At 37.2% G+C, this 22,964-nt stretch overlaps 1 protein-coding gene across 1 annotated transcript in view; it reads right to left on the bottom strand.

Annotated features, from left to right (window-relative positions):
• The window catches only part of SLC49A3 (solute carrier family 49 member 3), a 53,424-nt gene that overhangs the window by 3,989 nt on the left and 26,471 nt on the right, over positions 1 to 22,964 (bottom strand). The window contains exons 4-7 of the mRNA XM_051964441.1: positions 19,845 to 19,921; positions 18,437 to 18,574; positions 16,665 to 16,781; positions 9,282 to 9,434 (exon numbers count right to left, since the gene is read on the bottom strand). Coding sequence (XP_051820401.1) covers positions 9,282 to 9,434; positions 16,665 to 16,781; positions 18,437 to 18,574; positions 19,845 to 19,921 — 485 coding nt within the window. The remainder of the gene's footprint in view (positions 1 to 9,281; positions 9,435 to 16,664; positions 16,782 to 18,436; positions 18,575 to 19,844; positions 19,922 to 22,964) is intronic.

Below are 22,964 nucleotides of genomic sequence, written 5' to 3'. Positions count from 1 at the left end.
AACATGCTAAAAAGCATGGGGGAAAACAAATAGCCCTGCTTTACTTTACTAATGACCAGAAAAGAGTGAAAGCTTAATCCTTTACCCAGAATCCACACAGGCAGGCCATCATGAAACTAGCATTCAAACTGATAATTTTTCCAGTTCACCAAATTTTGTTATGATCTCCCACAAGTCCTCAAATTTCTTGCCCAAGCATTAAGGTTCCCCCACAATCTCCCTTCCAGTTATTCGTCAAATTTACTGCAAACTTGCTAATCATTGAGCAATTGAGATTTCTTACTTGATTTGACAATTTCATTCTTGAAAAACGCAAAGGGGGCAGCTAGGTGGTGCAGTGGTTAGAGCACCAGCCCTGAAGTCAGGAGGACCTGAGTTCAAATCTGGTCTCAGACACTTAACTTCCTGGCTGTGTGACCCTGGGCAAGTCACTTAACCCCAATTGCCTCAGCAGAAGGAAAGAAAGGAAGGAAGGAAGGAAGGAAGGAAGGAAGGAAGGAAGGAAGGAAGGAAGAAGGAAGGAAGAAGGAAGGAAGGAAGGAAGGAAGGAAGGAAAGAAAGAAAGAAAGAAAGAAAGAAAGAAAGAAAGAAAGAAAGAAAGAAAGAAAAAAGAAAGAAAGAAAGAAAGAAAGAAAGAAAGAAAGAAAGAAAGAAAGAAAGAAAGAAAGAAAGAAAGAAAATGGCTGTTCAAAAAAGTTAATATCTCTGGACTGGTCAGAATCTTAGTAAGGAGTGATGTCATTTTGAAATTCATGAGACATAAGTTAGGGAATGTTAGATTGATGTGCATCCTAAACTTTTAGGAGAACAAATTCCAAAGAATTAAGGAAGAATGTGTAGGCTCAGCTGGCCTAAGATTACAGAAGTAGATGCTCCTGAATTCAGGAATGGCTGGACAAATCATGACACATGAATATAATAGAATATCATTATGCCAAAAGAATTGATTTTAAAAATCCAAAACAACATGATTTCAGAGAAACCTGGGAAAACTTGTCTGAACTGATACAGAGTGAAGTAAGGAAAGCTAGAAGAACAATTTAATGATAAAATAACATTTTAAAGACAAACAATTTTGAAAGACATCTGATCAGTGAGAGATGATCAACTATTACTCCAAGGGATTAATAATGAAACATACAATCCCCATCTCCTGATGGAGAAGAGGCAGAATCAAGATGCAGAATGAAACATACATTTTGGGATATGGAAAATATGGGAATTTGTTTTATTTGACTATACATATTCTTTTCTCTTCCTGTCCCCCCCCAACTCAATTTGCAGACTTAAGTGGAGAGAAAAAATAAATACTTTTACTAATTGAAAAAATTTAAAAGTAAAATTTAGATTAAAAAAGAAAAAAGTTAAGGGATTCTCAAGAATAAATGTTGGCATCTTGACAAATTCTATATTTTATTATATTCTATAGCCTACTAAACTACTTTACTTCTGCTTCATAATTAAGACTACTCTTCATACTGAGACAGCTCAAAAATGTGAAAATAAAATGAAGAAATGATAAGGAAATACAGTCAATGAGCATTTATTAGAGGCCTACTATGCGCCCATGGCAACGCACTAAGTTCTGAGGATTCAAAGAACAAAAAAGATAGTCCCTGCTCTTAAGAAGCTTACAGTCTAATGTAAGAGACAAATATGTACAGAGAAGCTATCTACGGAAATAATCAACAGAATTCTAGAATTCTGAATTCTAGAATTAAGAAGGCTTGGGAAAGGCTTCCTGTTAGGAAAATCTTAGCTGGGGACTTGAAGGATACCACAGAAGCTGAGAGGTGGAGATGATCTACTCACAATGATTCCTACAATGAGTTCCTGTCACCAGATCCATACAAAGTCCACCCAAAGGTGCAGAAAAAGTCTATAGATGTGATTGTTGCATCATTGTCAGTAATAACAATAATAACAATAATGTCCTACAGAATCAAAGATGGGCAAATATTGTCCTGATTTTCAAAAGGGAGAAGATACAGTTTTTAAATGTCATACTAGTGAAACTTGCTTATTTCTAGAAAAATTCTAGGATATATTAGTAAATAGATAATGATTTCAAATAAATTGGAAAACAGACATAATAGTTATGAGTATTTTCTCTTTTTTAATTTTTTTTATTATTATAGCTTTTTATTGACAAAACATATGCCTGGGTAATTTTTCAACATTGAGCATTTCAAATACTTCTGTTCCAACTTTTCCCTTCCATCCCTCCACTCCCTTCCCTAAATGGCAGGTAGTCCCGTATATGTTAAACATGTTAAAGTATATCTTAAATACAATATATGTAGTATTTTCTCTTTTTTGAGGAGGTAGTGGGATTTTTTTTTGCAAGCATCTCCTATATTTGCCCCATCTTCAGATATCAGAAATGTACTCCCTCTCCTTAGCAATCTTGAAGCAAGGCCCACAGAATATGCCATAGGACATTCATTCTTGGTCAGGTTGGACTCAATGATCTTATAATATTTTATACTGAGATTTTGTGATTCCCATCCTGGGAAAACATGCCATTCTAGACCTAATCTTTTGGCTAAGTTATTGGGTTGATAAACCAAAGAAATGTTATGAAGGGAGCAGCTAGGTGGTGCAATGGATAGAGCACCAGCCCTGAAATCAGGAGGACCTGAGTTCAAATCTGACCTTTGACACTTAACACTTCCTAGCTGTGTTACCCTGGGCAAGTCACTTAACCCCAATTGCTTCAGCCAAAAAAAGAGAGAGAAGAGAAGAGAAGAGAAGAGAAGAGAAGAGAAGAGAAGAGAAGAGAAGAGAAGAGAAGAGAAGAGAAGAGAGAAGAGAGAGAAGAGAAGAGGAGAGGAGAGAGAGGAGAGGAGAGGAGAGGAGAGGAGAGGAGAGGAGAGGAGAGGAGAGGAGAGGAGAGGAGAGGAGAGAAGAGAAGAGAAGAGAAGAGAAGAGAAGAGAAGAGAAGAGAAGAGAAGAGAGAAAAAAGAAATGTACTACAGTATCTGTGGTAAAACAGGAATGCTATTTCACTACTGCAAAGCTGTATGGAATTATACAATAAGAATTATTCAAATGTCCTACCCTTTGACCCAATGGAATCGCTCCTGGGACTATAGAGAAAGGAGATCCCAGATGAAGAAAAAAGAACTATGGATATAAAAATATTCCTAGCAGCACTATTTGTAATATGTCTCCTGAACTCCCAAAGCTATAAACAAAAACTATATATTGTAGATTACTGTGTCATAGAAAATAACAAATGTCAAAAATTCAAAGAAACATGAGAACATTGCTATAAAAAGAGATGCACATAACTCGTATGAAGTAATTAACTTATATGAAGGGAAGAAATAAACTAAGAATAAATAGGTAATTAAGCATGGTAAGAACCACACACAAATCCACAGTGAATAGACAAAAAAAGATTTTTTTAAGGATTTCAAAAATGGGAGAACTGGCTTGGTTTTTACTATGCTAAAGTAAATATATATATATATATATATATATATATATGTGTGTGTGTGTGTGTGTGTGTGTGTGTGTGTGTGTGTGTGTATATATATATATATATATACACACACACACACACACACACACACACACATATATATATTATATATATATATATCTTGGAGTTTGGGATAAAGAATCAGCAAATAACAGAAAATGATAGACATATATCCAATTAATCTCTCCTTGGTTTTACTTTGCTCTTTTAAAAATCTTTTGTTAGTTTTATAAAAATTAATATTAAGAACTATCTTTACATGTATTTGGAAAAATAAAATCTTTTCTTGCTGTTGATATGTCTAAATGCTTGCACTTCTCAAGAGATGCTTCAATAATACTTATTTTATTAAATAGTTTTTAAAAGATCTTGAGGCTAAAATGTGAACCTAATTTAATAAAATGAAATTATTAGATAAATGAAGAGTTCTTTTAAAAAGTGGCATAAATAAGATAATGAGTTAGATGATAATTCAAAAATTAAAGAACCAGGGGCTTTAATGAATTGGATCCTTAATATGTCCAAAGTGTGCCACAGTAGCCCGTGTCTATTAATAGAGACTCAAAGCAAGCTCTATTAATAGAAGTATGATATCCAGAGTGAAAGGGAGAGAGAGTCAAAAAATTAACCAACAAACATGTATTAAACATTGTGCTGGATGCTGGTGCTGGGGAGACAAAGAGAAATGAAACAATCTTTCCCCTCAAGAAACTTATATCCTATTTATGCTATCTAGCCCCCTGCCAAACTCTTGCCCCCAGCCAGCCAGTCTTTGGACTGTTGTCTAATTCTGAGCAAAACATTTTGGTAAGGAGACTGATAATGTGGGATACATCCAGAGGATGGCAAGGGGACTTGATTGTGTACCACAGGAATATCAGTTAAAAGAAATGGAGTCTGTAGTTTAGCCTGAGGACAACATTTCAAAGCAACAAAATAATTTTTCAAGTATTTATGGTCCTATATACATTGAAGAGGAAAGTAGTAGGGGAAAAGTACCCCTTAAGTAGATTTCTTCTTAATATAATAATGAATGGCCTTTTAGAAGTATGTAAATCAAAGATCACAGGGGAACCTGCACCTCACAATTCCCTTCAAAAATAAAAACAAAAACTCCAAAATGAAACAAAATGGTTAGAGATTCACACAAGAATATTAAAACTAACTAAAGGAACAATGAAAAATCTAAATTTAAAGGATTTTTCTGCTACATTTGCATATTATGGAATTAATTAAATGAAAGAGAAAGGCAAGTAGAAATTGCAGAAATAGCATAAAACAGGGGCAGTTAGGGGGCACAGTGGTCCTGCAGTCAGGAGAACCTGAGTTCAAATCTGGCTTCAGACACTTACTAGCTGTGTAATTCTAAGCAAATCACTTAACCCCTGTTACCTACCAAAAAACAAACAAACAAACAAACTCCAGTATAAAACATAATGTTGGATAGGATATGTGGGCTAGACTCAGGAACATTCATCTATCAGTTCTACCAGTTGAACCAGAGTTCAAATCTATCCTCAGACACTTATTAGCTGTGTTCCCTAAATAAGTCATTTAACCATTTCCTTATCTGTAAAAGGAGCTGGAGAAGGACCACTCCAGTATCTCTGTCAAGAAAACTCCAAAAAAAGAATTGGAAATAATTGAAGGGACTGAACAACAACAACAATCCTGAGAAACACAATCAAGCAACTAATGATAATTTGATTTCTGAAATTCTTATTATGTACCAAACACTGTTAAGCACTGACCAAAGGGATCATAGATGTACTTAAGGTTTTGAAGGAAGTGCTAAAACCAGCAAATAAAAACCCAGAGAGACATTAAAAGAAGTGAATGTAGTGCCCCCCCCCCCAAAAAAAAAGTCTCAAGAAGAGATTACAAAATTCAGTTAAATGGAAAACAGTACAGATAATTTGGGCATTAAAAATAAGATTAAAATAGTAGAAGACACAGTGATACAGAAAGAGCTAGAAAGACAAAACAAGTTCAGAAAAGCACCTACTTGGAAAAAGATTGGGAAGTGATCTGAAGGCCCTGGAAAAATATAAAAGGGAAAAAAAGTTTCTAGAGACTTGCACAAGTATGTTTCCCCAAACTATTTTTCCCCCTAAAGCAACACTCTCCAAATCAAATCTATGGCATTCCAACAGAGAAATTCAAAATTCAACCAGCCTAGTCTGTTCATCATCAGACTTCAAAACAACAAAGAAAAAGTCCTTGAAGTTGCCAGAAGGAACAAAAACATCTCTTGTGGTCTCAATGGGGTTTTCCTCCAGGAAACAGAAATGTCCAAAACAGTTGGAGCAAAGTATCTAGAAAAGTTATAGGAACTAAGTCTTAAATCCCAGAATCAGTTTTCCAGCACATTTAAGCATTGTAGTTGAAAACCACAAGGTCAAAGAACTCATGTGGAGAAAAAAAATGTTATTCTTCAAAGTCGGCCTTTGGAACTGACATTGGAGTAGACTCCAAGGGGTTAATACTATACTACTCTAGTTCGGCAAGATTCTTTCTCATACAGACTCTGGATATTGTTACTGTATCTTCAGGCAGAAAGTTATAGTTTAATCTGGAAAGATTAAACAATTATGGCTGAAGACAGACTGTGGGAGGGACAAAAAGAAAGGACTAAGAGAATTTCTTTCCTGAGAGAAAGAATGAATTAACTTTCATCTTTGAGAAAGTTTAAGAAAGAATTGAGTTTAATTCTTAACCTGCGAAGAAGATATAATGTGCACAAGATAATAAAACTAGGCAAAGAATAGCACAGTGGAAAGAAAATGGGCTGGATAACATTTGAGAATTTATGCAGTATTTTCAATGATCCTAAGCCACCTCCTGACACATAAACCCTGTCTATTTAATTCCTATATTTTTCAGGACTGCCATATGGCTACAAATCATAGAACACCACAATCTCCAAAAAAATCAAAATTGTTGATGACTTAAAAGATAGTGGAGATACGCTTGGATGCAGAATCACAGAATTTCTGAGTTGAAAGGGACCTCAGTGGCCACAAAATCCAATCTTTATCTGAAGATAAATGTTTGTTGAGTAGATTGATCGAAAAAGAAAAAGAATTCACTTTTTTATAAATCCAAAATGAGCAGCAAAGTAGATAAGCATTGGACTTTAGTCAGGAAGACTCACTTTCAACTCTTGTTTCAGACACTAGCTGAGTGATTCTGGGCAAGCCATTTAAAATAAATATACATATGTGTATATAATATTTTATATTTATAATATGTTTTTATATTTTGTAAATATATAAAACATATGTGTATATATAAACATATATCTGTGCCTCAGTTTCCTTATCTGTAAAATGGTAATAGTATCTTCCTCCTAGGATTGTTATAAGGACTAAATGTGATGAGAATTGTAAAGGGTTTAGCACAGTGCTTGATACACAGTAAGTACAGTTCCTGTCATGTTGGTTATTATTATTAATATTTGTAAAATGGGGATAATAGTAGCAACTCCTTCCCAGAACTGTTGTGAGGATTATGTAAACTTTCATCATCTGGGGAATAGATAGTCTTTTTTCCCTTTTTTTTTGCCCATGTAGAAGGCTGAACCAATCTTTTTGTATGACTCTGGACCTCAAGTTGAAAATTTTCCCTACCCATATTCTGAGACTTCACATAATCAGCATGATGGCATCTATGATTATTCTTTCCACTCACAAAGTCAATTTAGTACAATACTAATCATAATACCAATGTATTGCTTTATAGATATAGATAAAATGATAGCAAAATTTATGTGAAAAAACCAAGTTACAGGAAGATAAAAGTAAAGCATAAAAAAATTGTAGAATTGCTCAAGCAGATTTCAAAATAGATTCTAAAGTAAAAATAAAGAAAACTATCCAATAATGAATACTAAAAAGAGAAAAAACAATCAATGGAGCTAAATAGAAAATCCAGAAATAGAACAAAATATATGAAAAAATTTTAATGTTTGCTAAATTCAACATTATAAAACACCGAGGAAAGGAATCAGAACTGATAGCAACTTTTGGAATAACTAGATATTAATATAACAAAAAATAAAGAATTAAATTCCCCCTATGCCTTTTCAGCTTCCTTTTGGGTGCTTCTCTTCCCCCATTAGATTTTAAATTCCTTGAGGGCAGGAACTGTCTTCTTTTTTCATATTAGTATTCCCAGTGCTTAGTACAGTGTCTGGAACATAGTATAATATGTTATATTATGTATCATTCTATAATATAGCATAATATGAAACAGTATTAAGTGTTTATTGACTGACCTGCCCTTCACAACAATAAATTCCAAATGGATCAATTATTTAAATATTTTTCAAAGTTGAAGAGTTATAAGAAACTAAAAGAAATTGAACTGAGTTCAAAGGAAAAGAAAAAGGTTTACTGAACAAATGGAAGGATTTTATTTTGGAAACAAAATTTATTGTTGATGTTTAGTTGTGTCCAATTCTTTGTGACTCTATTGGGGTTTTCTTGGCAAAGAGATTGGAGGGGTTGGCCATTTCCTTCTCCAGTTCATTTTACATTTGAGGAAACTGAGGCAAACAGGATTAAGTGACTCGCTGGTCTCCAGCTAAGTGCCTAAGGCTGGATTTGAATTCAGGAGGATGAATCTTCCTGAATCCAGGCCCAACGGTTTGTACACTGCACCATCTAACTGTCCTGGAACCAAAATTAATGGACTCAATTATGTAAATAATTATGTAATATGCTTTACATTTACATAATTAATTGTAATATTAATAACTGACTCAATTATGTAAGAATAAAGGAATTTTGCAAAACAACCACAAAAAAACAAAGATATCCAAAATTTAAAAAAATAAAACAGATTAGGGAGAAATTTTTGTGGATAGCAAAAGGGGTGGGGGGGAGGTAAGGAGGGAGAAATGACCTTAAAAGTAGAACACTGAGCGCCAAGGAAGGAGAGCGAGATCCTGAGAAAGGGAGGTGATCAATCTTTTTTTTAAAACCTTCTAATAGTATTTGATTTTTCCAAATACAAGCAAAGATGGTTTTCAACAAGATGATCAATCTTTTCAAATGTTAGGAGAAGTCAAGAAGGACAAGGACAGAGAAGCAGTCATTACGTTTGCTGATCAAAAGGTCTCTGATCTAACCTTCGAGAGAGCAGTGTCCACAGAGAAATGAAAAAGATGAATGAGTAGGAATGTTGCAGGAAATAAAGAGTCATGAGAAAGTGAATTCAATTTTTTTAAATACCAAGAAAATCTTTTTTTAAAAAGAAAGAAAGAAAGAAAGAAAAGTCCTTCTGGTTAAATATCTCTAAGAGATCTAACATGACGCAAGAACATATTGCTCTGACACAAATATACCAATGGAATAAACAAACATTCCCTCTTCTTGTCCAGGTACTTTCATGCCTCTCAGTGGACAAATAACAAAGAATATGGATAATTTCTAAAAGAGGAAACACAGACTATTAATCACCACTTGAAAATTAGAATTCAAAATCTTTAATCAATTGGGGAAAGGCAGATTTAAATTAGGAAGAACTTCCTAAAACTGCAGCTACCTAAAAGTTTAGCTAGAGAGGTGGCAACTCCCCTACCATAATAACGATAATAATTAATAAGAGAATAATAGAAGCTGGTATTTTTATCTAGAGAAAATCATGAAAATCTATAACCTTGCTTGATCCCCACAACAGAGTTCCAAATTCTCTCCCTCCTTCTTACCCCATCCTACCCATTGAGAATTCAAGTAATATGGCACCCATTGGACATATGAAATCATGTAAAAACTATAGGAAAGACACTTACCACAGCAAAAGCGATGGCCGCTAACGTGGTCAGACAAAAACCAATCTTTGTGGCTTCAATGAACTGTTTGGTCTTGTCCACGTAGAGGCCAAGGACTAGAGCACCGAAGATCCCAAACACAATGAAGAGGGCCCCACAGAGGCCAGAAAATTCCTAAAAAAAAGAAAAAAGGTCACATTGTCATTGGGTCATAGGGAAGACTATCACCAGCCATTTGTTGTCAACATGGGGCATGTCATAGCCAAGAAAAACATGGTGGGGAGGGTTTTGTCCCTAGGACACATCAACACATCTCTCAATGGAGAACTGCAGATATCACTTCTGGGACAATTCAATTCAAAAAATATTGATCCAACCTCATCTGGATGATTCTCTATGCAATTATCAGTCAGATGTTTTATGATGCCCTCTTTTTTTTTTCTTTTTTTGCTGAGGCAAGTGGGGTTAAGTGACTTGCCCAGGTCACAGCTAAGAAGTGTTAAGTGTCTGAGGTCAGATTTGAACTCAGATCCTCCTGACTCCAGGGCTGGTACTCTATCCACTACAGAATCTAGCTGCCCCTGATATCTTCTTTTAAAAAGAATTTAGAGGATAATTACTAGCTGGACAAGATACTAACCTCAATTACCTTCCCCTGCTTCCCCCCTCCAAAAGAGGATAATCAGAAAAACAGTAATTTCCATATAATTTTCTGCCACTCATGGCACCATCAACATGATGACCATCAGTCACAGTTCCTCAGTCCAATAAGCATTTAGTAAATACTGACTGTATGCAGGCATTCTGTTAAGGACCAAAAGTACAAAAATAGACTCAGTATCCCCATTACTGTTTCACCTACTCTTAACAGTACCAAGAAGCAGACAGAGCGTCTGTGAAGAGTGGGATCTGGACAAAACTCATCTCTTTCTATTGTGGATATTCATTCGGTCAATATCCATTCACCATTATAAAGATGAGGAAAACTGAGCTCTGGAAAGATTAAATTCCTTGCACATATTGACTACTTAATAGACATTTGTCAGAAACTGAATTAAATGACTAGCTCAGGATTACACAGAAAGTTAGTGGCCAAATCTAAGCATTATGTTAAAGAAACTTTAGGTAGCTTCTTTTGCCTGGACACATACACTTAATATACATATATGTGTATATATGGATACAATGACCAATGCAAAAATTTGCTTTGCTTGACTATATATATTTGTGATTTTTTTTTTCATTCTCAATGATGGGGATGGGAGGAGGAGGCTAGGGAGAAAAGGTGGATGGAAAGGGATGTGAGCAGACTATATGAGTAGAGGAAGAACAAATAGAGGAGAAAGAATATATACACACACAGTTGGGTACAGAAATTCATTTCCCTCAAGAATGGGAAAGATGAAATTAGAAGGAGAGTCAGTTAAAGGAGAGATTAAAACTGAGGAAAGCATACTCTTAAGGATGTGCAACAATATTTCTGGCAGCTCTTTTTGAGAGGGCGAGGATGTGAAATCCAAGAGGTTGCCCATCAGTTTGGGAATAGTCAAACAAGCCAAACAAGTCAGGGTTCATGAATGTGATGGAATACTATTGTGCTTTAAGAAATGGTGAAAGAGTCAGTTTCAGAGTGGAGTGAGCAGAACCAGAAGAACAATTTCTATGGAATGACAACAATATTGTAAAGACAATTCAGAATGGCTAATGATGGACCGATGATGACTAATAATGAAACACACTCCTGGTAGGTGAATTATAGGGAAGAATGAAATATGTACAGATAATTCTGATTTTATATAAATCTGCATTGCAAATTTGACTTTAGGTTAAAGAATTTTGAAAGGGATTCAAATTCCCAAAAAACATCTAAGCTGTTTCAACAGGTTGTTACTGTACAGTACTATGCTGGGGCTCCTGAGGTATCCCCACCCCAAAAAAACTCTCCGCAAAAGAATAAGAGACAAGGAATCTGCGCTTGCCTTGGAACCTCTGCCTGTTGGGAGAGGAGGACTTTGTCTTGTTCGGCCTGCCTCTCTGAGTTTCTGTCTTCCATCCACCAGCCCTTGGATACTGTGTTTGGCTAAATAACTAACATCAAAGGCAGGATTTGAATCCATGCCTTTCCTAAATTTAAGCTCAAGGCTCTTTCCACTACATCATGCCATCTTTCAGTCAAGTAGAACATCAGCAGAGGGTAAGATTACACACAAATGGAAAGATATGGAAAATATCCATTAAAAAACTTATCTGGCTGTTCTTTGGCTCTGATTCAGAAGCACTAAAAAAACAAAACAAAAAAAAAAACACCAATTTCTGTAGATTCCATTTACTATATACCACAGTTCTGGACTTTTAGCAAATCTTATTTATTCAGGATCAAGGAGGTGTGTGCAAGCTGGAAATAGAGATTTGATTAAATCTCAGACTTTCAAAATAGATGTGCAATTCCCTGACCTTTTAGAGCAGCATAATACACTTTAAAATTTTTTTATTTTATTCAATTGCATTGCTATATGTTGTGTGACATGTTTAAACTATATTAGATTGCTTGCTGTTTTGTGGAGGGGTAGGGGGGAGAAGAGAGAGAAAAATTTGGAACACAAAGTTTTGCAAAAGTGAATTTGTTGTAAACTACTTTTGCATATATTTGAAAAAAATAAAATATTATTAAAATTTTTTAAAGAGGTGTTTTAAATAAAACCACAGATATTAAAAAAAAAAACAAAACTATTTTTGCTTGAAGCAATTGGATGGTACAGGGATAAAGCACTGGGCTTAGAATCAACGAGACTCATCTTCCTGAGTTCAAATCTAACTTCAGACACTTCTTAGCTGTGTCCCTGGAGAAGCCACAGTTTTCCCATCTGTAAAATGAGCTGGAGAATGAAATGGCAAACACATCTTTGCTAAGGAAACCCCAAATCGGGCCACAAAAAGGATAAGGTTTTTATCCTTTCCCTTTATCAAGATCAGGGCTTCATTTGGGGTTTAGCCTTCTTTGCACTCTCTTCTCTCTCTTGGTTTGCTGGGGACTTTTTCTCTTTACTATCTTAGATTAATTCATTTCTCTGCAACACAATTCTGAACCTTCAATGATTCCGTCTTTTTTTAAGCAACTGCTTTATCTTGATTACTTTAAATGTCTATCTTTTGGGATAAGAAGCTTTCGAGTTCAAAGACCTCTTTGAAGTGGATATTTTTCTATAAACTTTTCAAAGGCTACTTGCTTCTCAAATATTCATTTCTTGTCTTCATTGATCATGCTAAGGTTCTCTGGATAAAGAATTCTGTGTTCAAGGACCATGCTTCTTATCTTTGCAAACACCGTTTTCCACTTTCTGCAGATCTTCCTTATGCTCCTGGAAAAGTCCCCGGGGACCCAATGATTATCCTCTATAAGTACTTCTGGCACTTTCAGAACCCACAGAGGCTGACTTTTCCTGTTCTTCCTACTTCCTTCCTGTCCAACAATCGCTCCCTTTTCCAAATTATCCTCCTTCATTCATCTCCCAAACCAATATTCTAAAGAGAGAGGTGTTGTCATATCACCTTATTTAAAAAAAAAAAATCTTCCTCTTAGTAACCTCTGCTTTAGGTATTATATGGAGAATGACTGGATTGAGAAAGGATCTGACTTAAGATGTTATGAAGTTCTTATATTACTCAATGTGAGTTCTGATGTGAGTCTTACTGTAAAAGATATGTTTAAGAAAAGATTAATCTTTTTATGTATTTATTCTGTTGATTATTTTTATTTTCTTGATCCTTTTCAATAACTTACTATCAGATATTCTATAAACACATTTATGGACTAATAATATATTTATCCTATAAAAATTTTATCATGAGTACCCCTTAGCACAATTATCTATTATTTTCATTTAAATGTTCTTATAATTTTATTGAATAATATGTAGAAATCAGCATGAATTTTGATTGTGTTTACATTAAATCCATAAATAATTTTTTTTTAATCTTCCTCTTACTTCCAGGGTAATATAAAACCACCTTAACCCAATGAATCTAGCTCATCTACCTTTCCAGGAATTTTATATTAATCAGTCAGCCAACTAGAATTTATTAAGTGCTTTCTATATGCCAGACAAAGCATCTAGGTGGCATAGTAGAAAGAGTGCCACTTTTGATTTTCTTCACAGGATAATTGTATACTATTTCAAAGTCCAATTCTTTTTATACAGCAAAATAACTGTATGGACATGTATACATATATTGACTATACTTTAACATATTTAACATGTATTGGTCAACCTGCCATCTGGGGGAGAGAATGGGGGAAAGGAGGGGAAAAATTGGAACAAAAGGTTTGGCAACTGTCAATGCTGTAAAATTACCCATGCATATATCTTGTAAATAAAAAGCTATAATAAAAAAAAAAAGTGGAAAGAGTGCCAGCCTTGGAGTCAGGAGAATCTAGGCAAGTCACTTTATCCTGTTTGCCTCAGTTTCCTCATCTATAAAGTGAACTGGAGAAGGAAATGGCAAACCACTCTAGTATCTTTGCCAATAAAATCTTAAATGGAATCGTGAAGCATGGGTCATGACAGAAACTAATCAACAACAGAATATTCCAGGAGCTATTCTTCCTAAAGTCTACAGTCCCAGCCCAATTTACTTATTATCTGGTTCCTGAAGCTGACACTCCCTGGATTATCTCTGTGTCTCTTCAAAGGCTGTTTGTTCCCCATGCCTGGAATTGACTCTTTTTTTTATCTCTCAGAATCCCTAAAATCCTTCAAGGAAGAGCAGATGCTACTTCCTACAAGAAATCTTCCCTTAAACAGAAAGTTTTGCGAGGGTCAATGCTGAAAAATTACCCATGCATATATCTTGTAAATAAAAAGCTATAATAAAGAATAATTTTTGTAAAAAAGAAAAGAAATATACCTTTATTTCTAGTAGTTCCCTAGAACCTTCTCTTTTCTCATCAGCTGGAACCTGTGTACATTCTAAGTCCCATCCACAATGCACCACCCCTAACACTAGTCCTACCCACATTAGAATGGAAGTTTCTTAAAGGCAAGGGATTCTTCATTTTGAGCTTTGAATCCCAAACACCTTACATATAATAATAGACATTCAATAAATGTATGTTGAAATGGAAATGAAATTTCTTGCTGACTTATAGCACATAATGGCACCAAACCTGCTCACTTCTTTATTTGCTTCTCCAAGAAAAACTGAGGATCTTTTATTTTAGCTGCAACTTTCTTATGTTTTCTGGTGTCATTTACAGCAAGAATGTTCCTATAATTGTACAGACACACATCCTGGTCGTTAAACAAGTATCTCATAAGTATTTAGAATACCAAGATCAAAATTAAAACTGAAATTCTTCACATTTTCTGCCTCTTTTTCTACCAGTCTACCGCCATCACTCAAAAAACAGAAGGGATTACATAACACTGAGGGTTATTTTGTCATTTTTGTCTCTATGTCATCCCCCACTCCCACACATCTGCTAGGACTGTTATAAGGGAGGAAGCTCTGGTATAGAGCTGGGACTGTTTGGGTTTATTGCCATGAGTTGTCTATTTCAAAGATTTCATCACCAACTTCTAATCCAAAAATAATGTAATGAAATTATGGTTGACACAAAGTAAAGATAAAAATTGGACCTGTGATAGGGAGCTTTCAGAAAAGGAAGTTCCTTGCATCTATACAAGCTGATTCCTTCTCTGCAAAGAATAGTCTCACAAAGAATGGCACAGTCTTGGGTACTCAGGAGTGGTCAATAAATATTTGCTGAATTGTATAAAATCTGAATACGACAGAGCATAAATCCTAGTATGATTGTGACTCAGGGTGGTACCCATGCAAACTGAAGTCCATCTTCCTAGCTCTCTTAACCATCTTTACACTTTCTGCTCTGTATTAGTCAAGTCAGTCCAAATCCCACATCCTCTGTCCCATCCTCACTAGGCTGTGAACTCCTGAAACCAGATTTTACAGACCTTTGCAAACAATAAGTGCCAACTCGATATTTGTTGAATTGGACTGAATCTTACAAAGTCCAAGTGATTGTGCAAGAGACATGAGGATGCAAGATGGACCCACCCTCCAAGGCAGTTCCAGGCAGTGGATTATTGGGGTAGAGAAGTGAAAAGACCTGGGTACCAGGACTGGCTAAGAGAATATGTGTCAACAAGTCCAAATCAAAACTCATTATCTTTCCTCTAAAACTCTCACCTCTTCTGAACTTCCCTTTTGCTGTCTAAAGCATTGTCACCTCTCTTATTCACTCCACATATCCAAACAACTGCTATATATTGTCACTTCTCTCTCTTCTTTTCCCTTATTTGTGCTCTTTCCTCCACTCTCACAGCCACCACGATAGTGTGGACCTCCATCCTATCTTTGACGGACTACTACAATAACCTCCTACCTTTTCCTCAAACCTTAAGTTTCTCTCCACTCCAGTTCATCCTCTAATTCAACCCTCAAAGACATTTTCCCTAATATAAGTCTGAGCATATCAGCCCTCCCACTACCCACATTTGATAAACTCCAAAGGCTCCCAATTACCTCCAGGAGCAAATAGAAAATCTTTCCTCATTTAAAGTTCTTCCTTTCTAAAGTTCTAAAATTCCCTTCCACACACACTCTGATCCAATGACACAGGCCTCCTTGCTTTTCTACATAATATTCTCATTTTCTGTTTCTGCACCTTTATGGCAGTTCAGTTTAAATGCCACATCCTTGAGGACGTCTTTCCTGGTCCTTCTCTGTTCCCCCAAACCCAACCTGCTAGTGCCTTCCCTACCATCCATTCCCTATTTATCTTGTATATTCTGGCTTGCGTATGTTGTCCCCATTCATTCATCCCTTAGAATGTAAACTCCTTGAGAGAAAGGAACTGTTTTTGCTTTTTCTTTGTATCCTCAGGATTTAGCATAGATCCTGATACATAATTTAATAAATGTTTATTGATTGATCCATTGCTCCAAGTCCCTATTTTCCCATCTGAAAAAAGAAAAGGTCTAAAAACAACTATCCAATTCCACAATAGTCAGTGGTCTAACATGTCCAAACTACATAAGAACACAAAAAATGAAAAAAATGACATCCTGCCTTCAAATAGCTTAAGTTAAAGTTCAGTGTAATGGGGACATAAAAAAATATCTTTACATAACAAATAAAAGAAAATTTGAGATCACTTCTAGCTCTAAGGTCCATTGTTTCCCACTTGGCTGTTCTCCTGAAGTTCACAATCTCCAGAAATTTGCCATTCTGCGATATAAGCCAACACTGAAACTCATACTTCCTTAGTACCTCTTGCCCCCGGAATCTTCCCCAGCTATCATACTCCCAGATCTTCCATTTACCCACCCAGCTTCATCAAGTTCCTTCTTCCCCCCCCTCCCCAAATCTTCACCCCCAACTCACATTGGAATAGCCTTTCACACACAGGATCTGTTCCAGCAAGGCAGAGAAGGCTGAGAAGGCACCAATTCCACCCCCAAAGCACAGAGCCAGGATGACATACGCCTTGTTCCGGAGGAGCTGAAGGAGACCAAGAGGCAGGGGAGACCTACAGTTAGTGACCGAGGCACCACAATGAGCACTTTCTCCTAAGACTCTGCACCCCAAAACATCCCTGTTCAGCCTGTGCTAAGTAAGAGACGGTATAGCTCCATTCATAAGGCAACCCAAACCTGCTGGTTAGCCGTGACGTTCTCTCTGACATGCATGCAACATGCCGTTGGTGATTTGTGTGCAATTCATGACACATGCAAGTCTCCCGGATGACTTTTCCAAACCCATGCAGCCTGTACAAAAAAGGGGCTTCACGGATCATGGTATGTGTGATAGGTAATACAAGGACAACTCCCGATGATCCATAATGTAGAACATGAAAGCTGCTTGATTCATATCTCTCACAGTTCTCATCCAGAACAAGGCCCATGAAAAAATCCTCACTGGCTTCCTGGCTTAAGGATAACGGGGAGGGAAGGATGGAACTAGGGATGACTTCTGGTAGGGACCCCACATTCCCCCAACCTACCCCTTGGGTTCCCAGGAACATCTCTCACAGGTTCTAAACCCAGCTCCATGTAGCTTTCAGAGGGTCCATGAACTTAGATGAAACAACAAATTACATCTTTATTTTCATTAATCACTAAAATTCAGCATTTCCTTCAGTTGTGAATGTAGGCTACAATATGTAGGAATCTATAGGATTCACCAGACTTCCCAGAGACCAGCACACAAAAAAGGCTCTGCATTAGCCCAGGCCCCTCGTGTTACAGAGGAGTAAGTTGAGCTACCACTTTGCTAAGAGAATTAGTGATAGTCTGGTTGTCAGGCTTCCCCCTTACCCACAGGACAACTTTTGGGTGACTAGTGTCCACCTTTTATTCCATTCTAACAACCCAGGGCTGACCAGGGAGAGAGACAAAATCAAAACCAATTCATTCTTGTACTTGCCAAGCTCTCCTTAAATGCTCTGTAGAAGGAAAGTTGAACCACTGGGTAAGATAATATGAGGAAGCTTCTCTCCCCCCTATTAACAATCCATACTCTGTCATAAATTAACAAAGAGGCCCTTTCCGTGTGGCTTTTTCTGATTGCTCCAGCATACATTGATATTTTCCTTCCCTGAATTACTAATACAGAACTACAGACTTCAGTCTTGAATTCTATAGTCTTTTTTTTTTTTTTTTGGCTGAGACAATTGGGGTTAAGTGACTTGCCCAAGGTCACACAGCCAGGAAGTAGTAAGTGTCTGAAGCCATATTTGAACTCAGGTCCTCCTGACTTCAGGGCTAGTGCTCCATCCACTGCAACTTCTAGCTGCCCCTAATATTCTTTTTTAATTAATGATTTTGTAGGAATTTTTTCTTCCCTACAGACCGTGAGCTGTGGCAGGGCTCAAGTCTATTCTTCCTTCTCTAGCTCCTTTCTTCTTACCCCAACTGTGAGCTTCCTAGAGCCAAGCCTGGACACATATCTCCCCCGTCCTCCTCTCTCTCTTAGACTCTGAGACAGGACTGATTCTTCAGTGTCTCCCTGTCCCCAAATAGAGCCAACATGATTTAATGAAGTAAGTGGCCAATCGGGAGTTTGGGGATCCTCCCTGAACTGCATATTACAAGAGGAAAAATGATGGGGGTTCTGGCTTCCGGGCTCCAGGTTTATCTCCCCTGTGAAGCACTTACAATCCACATCCCTGAAAAAAAAGGTTCTGAGGTGGAGGTGGCAGCTCCTGCAGACGGAGGAGTTGGAGGGACGCTTTCCCAAATGAAGGCACTGGAGAGGAAGCAGGCAATCCCAGCCGGGATGATGTAGACTCCAAGCTGGTAAAAAAACACACACAGAAATGCACACATGGGCTTGATGGAGAGAAGTTCACAAACATAGAAGGTCATGGTCAGTCAGTCAACTAGCATATATCAAGTATCTCCTAAGTGCTGGGTACAATGAAAGCCAAAAGACAATCTTTGTTCTCAAGGAGCTCAGCTAATAGAGAGAACACATCACTAAGGTTACGTGAGTAGGATAAACTGTGAGTAATCTCAGAGAGAAGGCCGTAAGATTAGGGAGAATTGGCAAAGGTTCCTGGAAGATCTGATGTCAACTCAAACTGAAAAGAAGCCAAGAAGTTGGAAGAAGAGATGGCGAGGGAGAATGTCCCAGGCATGGGGGAGAGCCAGTAGAAACAGAAAATAGGAACTGGGAAATGGAACAGGATTGCTCAGTATTGCTGGACAACAGAGTCTGAAGGCTAGAAAGATAGAAAGGGTCCAGACCATGAAGGGCTTTGAAAGCCAAAGGATTTTCTAATTTCATCCTATAGATAATAGGGAAGTATTGGAGTTTATCGAATGGGGAGGGAAGGATATAATATGATCAGTCCTGTATTTTAGGAGGATCAGTCTGTTATCTGAATACAGGATGGTTGGAGTGAGGAGAAATTTGTGGCCCAGGAGTCCAGGGGTAAAAGGGTGATGAACTACATGAAGATGGTGGTGGGTCATAGCAAAGAAAAGGGAAGTTGAAAGAGATATTGTGAAGTCAAAAATGACAGGTGTTGGTAAAAGACTTGATACCAAAGGCTGACTGGGAGATACTCTGTATCTAGGAAGTTAGAAAGAGGAGAGTGTTCTTTTTGTTGTTGTTCACTTGCATTTTGTTTTCTTACTCATTTACTTTCTTTTTTTAAATCTGATTTTTCTTGTGCAGCAAGAGAATTGTATAAATATGTATATACATATTGGATTTAACATATATTTTAACATGTTTAACATATAGGAGGGGGTGGGAGGAAGGAGAGGAAAATCTGAAACACAAGGCTATGCAAGGGTCAATGTTGTCAAATTATCCGTGTGTATGTTTTAAAAATAAAAATCTTTATTTAAAAAAAAAAAAAAAAAAAAGGAAGAGGAAAGTGATGGGACCTGCTGAGTTTAAGATGCCTTTGAGACAGCCCATCCCATTGTCTACAATACAATTGGTGATGTGAGACTGGAAGTCAAGAGAAAGGTTAGAAGAGCTGGACCTAAGTCACCAGTCACAGAGAGTCTGAGACTGAAGGGAGAGGGGCAGGATTCAGCTACTGTGGTTTACCATTAATGGAACATCTTCCTTTTTTCTCACAAGTGCAGGAGACCCCATATTAGCCAGGAGGACGCCCAGAGGGTTTGCTGGATTAAATACAAAATCAGAAGGAGGGTATTTAGTTCTCTGTTCAGGACTGAAATACGCCATCATTCCATGCCCAGTGGCCACCATGCATCCCCCAGCCTTATATTCTGCCCTCTGTCTCCCACCCCAAGCTGGACAGTGCCAACAAAAATGGGTGATCTGAGATTGACCCAAGCCCTCCCGCAAGACTCTCTGACCAGAGGGAGACCCAAGCCCTTTTTTTAAAAGGGACGGACCTGAGTCCTGCTCCAAGGGAATTCAGGGTAGGGAGGAGTGGGACTGAAACCTCAAACAAACATTCAAAAATATGCAAAACTTTACCCCGGGATCTCGCCTGCTTCCTGCTCTCCTAGTAGCCAAGGAGCCATTTTTACAGTCTCCCTGAAGTTATAGCAAGTTGCCCGTGGCTCTCAGAGAATCAGTTGATCAGTGACAGCCCCCAAGGCCCAACCCTGGCTAGGGGCCCAGATGCTGGGGCTCTCAGCCTGGCAACCTCTAAATAAACTTATCTGTCTGTAATAAGGAGCCCAGAAGACCAAAGCTGGACTAAATTCAGATGTACAGATTCCTGAACCTGTAGTCAGGATGGCTGGAAGGAGGAAAGAATGGATGGAAAAGTAGCTAATTTGGTGCCTGTGTAAACCCCTAAGTACAAATTTGAATTATCTCCTCATACTTCCAGGATTGTCGGGCCCACAAACTCTCTTCAGGCTGGAAAGATACATTATATACATCTCTACACATATAATACATAAACTTAGGCAGATTGTCTCTCTCCTGAGCAAGCCCCAGTTGATGTGTAAGTCCCTAAACAACTAATACTTCTAGGCAAATTTGTCAAATGTCTCCCATTCAGCCTTCACCTCCCTCTTGAGTCCCATGCTTTCAGCACCTACTTAATTAAATATTTCAAATTAGATGTCCCATAGACACTTCAGACATTGAAAACAGAATTCCATATATATATTTGCTGAGGCAATTGGGGTTAAGTGACTTGTCCAGGGTCACACAGCTAGGAAGTATTAAATGTCGTAGGCCGGATTTGAACTCAGCTCCTCCTGACTTCAGGGCTGCTGCTCTATCCACTGTGCCACCTAGCTGCCCCAAATTCCTTATATTTTACCTTAAATCCACCCCCTTTCTGTCCAAGTTACCACCATCCTTCCAATATTCCACGGCTTTGTGAACTCTGAGCTTTTTCTCCTCACTCTTCCTCACCCCCATATATCCATTCAATGGCCAAATCTTGTTTCTTCCTCCACAAAGTCTTTCCCTGTCCCCTCCTCCCATTCCCATGGCCACATCCCTTTAGCTCTGAGTTACTATTAGAATGGTCTACTAACTGATCTCTCAGCCTTTTCCCTTCTCCAATATAATCCCGAGTGATTTTTCCTTTAGCACAGGTGAAGTGGACCAGGATACTAGTGGAACTAGTTAACTCCTCTCCCAAACCCTGCTGGGACATAAAAGAAAGTTGTGGTGTGAACTGGAAGGGTTCGGATTAACTTTGCTCCTGGTGGATCCGTTTGGGACTCAGCTGTGGCAAAAAGAGTAAAAAGGCATTCTAGGATTCTAACAGAAAGCCCCCGAGAGTCCAGGGAACACTCTTGCTGGCTTTTATGTGTTCTTATCTTCTGAACTGCTTTTATATTGCACTAAAATATATGTTAAGTAAAGGACTTTTTAAAAAACCCATCAATCTTTGGATTTATTAAGGGAGATCCAGAATAATGATTTGGAGATTAGGACCAGTTATATCACATGCTAATTCAATAAACTCCAGTGATTCCCTATTGCCATTAGAATAACAATATAAATTGATCTGTTTGGCATTTAAAGCCCTTTCCAAATTAATCACGATCTACCTTCTTCAAAGGCATGTTTCCTTGTCAAGATGCTCACTGATTCCTTGCTCTGCAGAGATAATATTCTGCTCTCTTAGTAATCTGCTGTTCTTATAGCTCACAACTTTCTCTCTAGCCATATACAGATGTCAAATTCATTTCTAATGAATTTCCAAATTCCATTATATAGTCTAATATCAGTTTCTCTACTTTATTCAACTATTCTAAATTAGGTTTTTTTGCTCAAAATTTCTCTTTTTTAATTATTAAAACTTTTTATTTTCAAAACATATGCATAGATAATTTTCAACATTCATCCTTGCAAAACCTTGTGTTCTAAACTTTTCCCCTCTCTTTCTCTCTTCTCTAGTAATCCAATATATGTTAAACATGTGCAATTCTTCTATAAGTTTCCATAAATATCATGTCACACAAGAAAAATCAGATCAAAAAGAAAACAAAATGCAAGCAAACAACAAATAAAAAGAGTGAAAATACTATGTTGTGATCCACCCTCAGTTCCTACAGTCTTCTCTCTTCATCACAAAATTCCTTGAATCATCTCATTTTGAGGAGAGCTATGTCCATCAGAATTGATCATCATATAATCTTATTGCCGGATACAATGATCTTTTGTTTTGCTCACTTCACTTAACATCAATTCATGTAAGTCTCTCCAAACCTCTCTGAAATTATCCTATTGATCATTTCTTATAGAACAATAATATTCCATAATTTTCATATGGTAGACTAATCCCCAGCTTCTTAAACTTCATTTACCACCCCATATAAGGTCTCATAATTGAATATGGGAGTCATGAAATTACGATTTGATTTATAAACCTATCTTATATACCTATATGTCGGGGTCATATAAAAATTTCTCTGGTGAAAAGGAGTCACAAGTAGAAAAAGTTTAAGAAGCTCTGGACTAATCCTTCAAATCCTTAGTGATCTAATAGTAGCCCCTACTGAAAGAAAAAATCAAAAAGAGCAAACTATACAAGAACACAGTAAAACAGATAGTCTTATCCATTGTGGTTACAATTATTTGTTATATTTGGACAGGTTGCATTATACTTTTTGTCTAAAAGGACTACTTTCACAATTACAAAAATATTTAGTCATTTTCCCTTGGAATGAAGAAAGGAAGGAAATAAAAACACATAAAATTAAGTTCCACATGTATTGGACTATT

The sequence above is a fragment of the Antechinus flavipes genome, chromosome 6 (assembly GCF_016432865.1).
Source record: "Antechinus flavipes isolate AdamAnt ecotype Samford, QLD, Australia chromosome 6, AdamAnt_v2, whole genome shotgun sequence".
Taxonomy (NCBI): domain Eukaryota; kingdom Metazoa; phylum Chordata; class Mammalia; order Dasyuromorphia; family Dasyuridae; genus Antechinus; species Antechinus flavipes.
This window is presented reverse-complemented; position numbering and strand designations above follow the sequence as displayed.